Here is a 6,360-nt window from a genome sequence, read left to right on the forward strand (position 1 = left end):
TGCCCTTCGTGAGCCAATTTCAAAACGTGTGCACGTAAACTTTTGGGTACAATAATTCGATCCACTCGCAGTAGAACATCACCTATGGTGCATAATTCATTTGAAATAACTTTGAACACCAGTGGCAAATCATCCAAATTTCCTTTTTCCAAACAGCTTTTGATCTCCATGATTTCCGTGTCCTTACGACTTTCTTCTACAATTTCTTCCCATTTTAGTGCCGCGGAAGTTGCAGCAAAAACAGCTATTTCACGAATGACAATTTCTTCATTTGGATCGAACGGAATAGCGTTTGCCGTAGACAATCGAGAAAGTGCGTCAGCTATGTTTTTATGCCCGGGAATATATACTATTTTATATTCAAATGCCTGCAATCGCAGAACCCATCTTTCGATTCGAGCGCACGGTTTCGATTTTGGTGTAAATAGATATTGTAGAGCTTTGCAATCTGTCAGAAGGTCAAACTTTCTACCATATAGATACATATGAAAACGTTCTACACTCCACACTAACGCTAATGCTTCCTTCTCGGTCTGACAATACCGGGACTCCGTTTCTGTTAATGATTTGGATGAAAAACATATCACACGTGAATCTCCATGTTGATTTGTTTGTAACAGCACAGCCCCCAAACCGACAGGACTTGCATCTGCCATGACACTAGTTTGATCCTTGGCATCGAAAAACCCCAACTGAGTCACTGCTGCCATTGAATTCTTAATTAATTCAAAAGCATCTATTTGTACTTGGCCCCACACGAATTTTGTGTCCTTTTTTGTCAATTCTCTTAATGGTTCTGAAATCGTTGCCAGATTGGGAATGAACTTATTCATGTAATTCGCTAGTCCCATGAAGCTTCTTACTTCTGATTCCGTCGTCGGTGACCGAAATGACAAGAGAGCGTCAACTTTCGCGCGAGACGGACTAATCCCTTGCTCTGAAATTTGATGGCCTAAAAACTCCAGCTCCTTCACACCTATCAAGCATTTTTCAGTATTCAATTTCACACCTCTATTTTTCAGAATTTTTAAGACCTACAATAACAATAACACATAATATACCACATCAAGTGAAATTTTTTTTCTCTCTAAGATATCAGTATGCATGACATGAACTATAAAATAAACGCTTTATTTTACCTTTTTCAGATTTTCATCATGAATATCCTTCGTTTCACCCTCCACGATAATATCATCTAAATAATAAAAAGTTCCCTCGCATCCTGATAGTAATTCTTCCATTATCCGCTGGAAGATCTCAGGAGCCGTCACTAACCCAAATGGCAGTCGTTTGAAACGAAAAAGACCACGACTTGTTATGAACGTCGTAATATCTCTCGATTCCGGTGCTAACTCGACCTGATGAAATGCTTCGCGGATATCTAATTTGCTCCAAATCTTTCCTTTGCCCAGTCGAGCTATGTATTCCTCTACAACGGGCATTGGGAAACGCTCTCGTACCACAGCCTCATTGACACGTCTCAAATCTAAACAAAGTCTAGGTTCTCCGGATGCTTTCCCAACAACAACTAGTGGTGACACCCACGTAGTTGGTCCTTGTTTTACTTCAATGCTATCTCGTAACAGTAGTTGTTCGAGTTTCCTATTAACTGCATCTTCCATTGGAATAGGCACTCGGCGCAGTGGTTGAAAAACTGGTTTATATTCTGGATTCATATGAATGCGTGCCTGTACACCTGATATCTTATTAAATGCAGCAAGTGATTTGTCAACAACTTTATTAACTTCTATACCGATCTTCAATACACCAAGCTGTTTTGCAGTGAAGTATCCCAACAGGTCTTTCTGTCCACCGTCGACTACAAAAAATTCTGCAATCACTTGTCTCTTTCCGATGGCAATTTCCGCTTGAAAAGTTCCAACAATTTTCAAAGCTTTGTCGCTTCCATATCCTTTCAGGATTTTGGCTGAACCTTTAGTTGAGCTAATGATGTTTACTTTCTCATGCTTCAAAACTTCCCATGTTTTCACTGTAATGAGATTAGCATCCGCGCCTGAGTCAACCAGCATACTTACTCTAATGCCGCCAATCATAGTGGGCAGTACATTAATATCGTTTCCTCCATAAAACGCATAATATACCTTGTCTTCTACTGAAACGTTCCTCTCGGGAACACTATTAATTTGTTCTACTTTTGGTGGTTCGACATTGTATGCTCTTTTCAAATTTGACGCTACGGGCATTGTCCCTCTACGTTTAGAACCTTGTTTTAGACACACTGCTTCAAAATGTCCCAGCTGTTGGCACCTACGACATGTGCGACCTCTTGCCGGACAATCCATCGACCTTGCAATGTGCCCGTCCTTACCACAAGAAAAACAAGTGTTCGGGCGAAAATCCTTTCCAGTTTTGCTAAGAGCTGGTCGTCTTTGGTCAAATCTGTACGGATTGTACACAGGAACAGGGTTTGCCGCCTGGCTTCTCCTGGTATATCTCACATCGTAGACTGCTTTGTCGCGCACAGAATCGGTAGTATCCTTTAAATCTTTTAACTGTTGTTCTGTAGCCTCGATTGTACCGGCAAGCTCTTCAATCTCTCTCAATGATCTGTCTCGTTTCAAAATACTTTTTTTCAGTGCATCTGAATAGCAATTTTCAACCACAACATCGATGAGATAAATCTCCTTCAAAATCTCGCTGACTTCTACCGAGTGCTTTTCGAATCCACAATTTATTGCTTGTTGACGTAGACGCATCATAAAATGGGAAAACTTTTCACCTTGCTCTTGCTTGAGTTTCCTCAAATTTCTTCTCTCGATTATATCTTGTCTACCGCTTTGGAAGTACCCATCTAACAATTCAATCGCCAAATTGTAAACTTTGGGCTCTAGCGTTACCATTGGTACTTTATTGTGATCAGGTAAACTTTTAAAAATGCGTTGGAGATCTATTCCTCCGAGGTGCAATAACTTTGCTTTCTTCATTCGCTGATCTTCGACTCCGTACGCCTCAAAATAACATTCTAGGGAACCTTTCCACACCTCCCATTCTCGCGAAAGCCTATGCTTCTCAATCGCCTCGCATTTGAAAGGTGGAATTGGTCGCGACTCGTCCATCTGCAATTTTTTTTTTATTTTAATTATTTTTTTTATGTGTTTTTTTAATATGCGCATTCATTTTTTTTATTGATTAAAAGAATAAAACAAAATAAATGGAAAATGACGGCAGCATTATTAGTCCAATCTTCCCAAATAAATAAAAATGTCAATCAATATTTGATTTTCCTGTTTCAAAATGCACATTCAGTCGCTTCAATGCTCAAAACCTTTTTTTTTCATTCCAACATGTCTTGCAGAGCTTTGGTGAACGCTTCTGGTTCTTTGACTTATTCCGCATTTTCCCAATCGATCACTTTATCCTAAATGCTCTTAAATATCACTAACTACAGATTTACAAATTTCTTGATCATTACTGGTTTACATATACCGTGAACTGTACTGGTCTTGCATATCATGAACGCTACTGTTCCATAATCTCATAAATGCTACTGGTTTTCATACAGTTTGAACGCTACTGGTTCCCCAATTCATGAACGCTACCTGTATCCACACATGCCATGATCGAGATTGAATATCCTGTTCATGAACGCAACTAATATACCATAAACGCTACTGGTTCTCAAATATGTATCATGAACGCTACTGGTTCGATGCTTCAAGAACGCTACTGGATCTCAAATATATAACATGAACGCTACTGGTTCAATACTTTAAGAACGCTACTGGTTCACACAAACCATGAGCGAAACTGGTCTCACTGGTACGCAACTAATCGATATAAATCATGAACGCTACACACATACCATGAACGCTACTGGTTCACCCATTTCATGAGCTAAACTGCTCTCATTGGTCATGTACGCAACTAATCCATATAAATCGTGAGCGCTACTGGTTCACACATACCATGAACGCTACTGGTTCACAAAAAAAACATGAACGCTACTGGCTCGATCATTCCATGGACGTTATTGATTCACCTATTTAAACGGCACAATTCGTTTTTTCTAAATATTGATTCAGTTTCAAAGGTTTACTATTCCGTAACGCATTTTTTGTTGTCTGTGAATCCATATAAATCCTAACTTGTTGCTATGCATACAATGGATAACAAATATATAATCAAGCACGTACCTGAAGCTGCAACAGTATTGTTATACAACAGTAAAGTTCAGCTTAGATGTATATGTTTGGCGTCATTTCTGCTCCCGTCACCAGCACATTCATGTTTGTTTTTCTTCGCCGTGAACGGCCTCACTAATTTTGGCCTTTAATCTATTGTAATTTCCAAACGAATCGATACAAAAACTTATCGTGATCACAAGCTTAATCAAATCAGCATTATTAAACCTCACCGCGTTTCGCACACGATCTGTTTCTTCATTTCTCCACTATATTCAGTCACTCTATTTTCCATTTCTTGCCGCCACCATCTTCCATTATATTTTTTTTTCTTTGATTTCACAATAAAAAAATGCCACTCAATTCCACTGCTTACCATTTCACTCCTCGTCGCCAGATTGTAGGCTCCTTTGTTACCGGAAATTAAACACCACTTATATTTTTATATTTCACCGTTTATTATTGTTCGTTAAAATCTATGCCCAAGTAAATTGCGTTGCGACTGTCGCGTTCGGCATCCTACTTTTCACTGCTCGCTTTCCATGGCGAGTTGTACATTCTGCTCATTCTCTCTCTCTCTCGCATCCATAGATAGCTCTCTTCAGCCCAGTTAAGCTCAGCCGGAAATGAACTGGAATTCCGACTGGTTCCAGTTCGCATTCCGGCTTCAGTGACACAACCGATTCTAGCTAGAATCGGTTGTGTCACTGGAGCCGGAATACGAACTGGAACCAGCCAGAATTCCAGTTCAGTTCCGGCTGAACTTTACTGGGAGAATGTGTTCGTTACACGCAAAAGTATATTTAGTCAAAACCCTACAATATTATTACGCTAAAAGTACTGCGGCTAAAATGATTAAAACGTACAAGGAAACTCTTGCAACTGTTTACAAAATGTATCAGAGTGAAACCTTTTATCGTCAACTGCGGTTGAAGACCATTCAGAAAATTTGGTCTGATCCTACAAAACTGAATAAAAAGTAAGGCAAATCCGTCTCCCAGAAGGCTACTACAAATGTCACCGGGTAAGTAAGCAACCCAACTGCAGCATTAAACAGCAAACAGTAACCAGAACTCGTGCGGTGCCAGAAGCTATACAAATCTCGATGGATGTGTCTTGATTAGAGTTACCAAATGAACTGAGAGCAAATTAAGGACATCCCTGCCAAATCTATTCGGAATTGGAGCCTGAAGCAGTGGTCACTTGATCCAGAATTCTGAAAAAGTCAGGATTCTGGCGTATTTTCCAGCAGTTGAACTGGGACGTTGAATCTTGATCGAGACAAATTGGAATGGTGTAGTGCCAATATTTAACGAAGATAACGCCTTTGGCCAAACCTCATATCGAGCTATCCAACAAATTTTGGTTACTTTTGAGTAAAAGAACTTTTGGTTGGAATGAATAGCAGAGAGTATGAATTAACAAAAACAATCGCTGGAAGTATTTGAAATTGACAATTGAAATTGATTCTCTTGGAATAAAGTTGATCTGAATAATTAATTACAGGGTGATTCAGCATGACGTTTTTTTTTATCTCGCAAAAATTTGAAAACTGGAGTAAATCGCGAAATGTTTATTTGTCAATCGAAAGAACATTTTTTACCATTTATTGTTTGAAAACAATTTCTTTTAAATGTTGACCATGTTGGCGCTTGAGGTAATCCATTCGACTGGTCCAATTTTTGATAACGGATTCGAGTATTTCAAGTGGAATCTGGCCAATTAGTTGAGTAATGCATGGGAATGTCACCGCCGCTATGTTTTCTTCAATGCGTGCTGGATGTGGTCGATTTGTTCGCTAATCATCCAACAACGAGAACTGTAACTTTTACTCTTTGGTTGTATGGCGAATAGTGGAGTCAGTTGGCCGATTATATCGACTATATTATAGTCGGAGTGCACGAAACACATTTCTCACAGATCGCTGATTTTCGAAATATAGTTGAATAATTTGAAAATGGTGAGCATACTGTGGTGGCAAACAATTCTAAACAACAATAACATGACATGCCCTGTTAAAAACCATCATGTTGTACCGCCCTGTATATGCCAAGGTTTGAGACTAAAAATAAGGACATTTGAAGTAAAATAAGGACGCTTTCCAAAAAACTCCAAAAATAAGGACATGTCCTTTAAAATAAGGACGGTTGGTAACCCTAGTCTTGATAGACGATTAAAACTATGCGAAAGCCGATTTCAAACAAATCCCGGGGCTCAA

The 6,360-nt window shown here is 39.3% G+C and overlaps 1 protein-coding gene across 1 annotated transcript; it reads right to left on the bottom strand.

Moving 5' to 3' along the window:
• Window positions 1–1,130: 1,130 nt before the first annotated feature.
• LOC131679430 (uncharacterized protein K02A2.6-like) lies at window positions 1,131–2,861 on the bottom strand. Its single transcript, XM_058960160.1, has one exon. The coding sequence runs from the start codon at window positions 2,859–2,861 to the stop codon at window positions 1,131–1,133; it is 1,731 nt and encodes a 576-aa protein (XP_058816143.1).
• Between the last annotated feature and the right edge of the window lie 3,499 nt (window positions 2,862–6,360).

Source organism: Topomyia yanbarensis, chromosome 2, assembly GCF_030247195.1.
Source record: "Topomyia yanbarensis strain Yona2022 chromosome 2, ASM3024719v1, whole genome shotgun sequence".
Taxonomy (NCBI): Eukaryota; Metazoa; Arthropoda; class Insecta; order Diptera; family Culicidae; genus Topomyia; species Topomyia yanbarensis.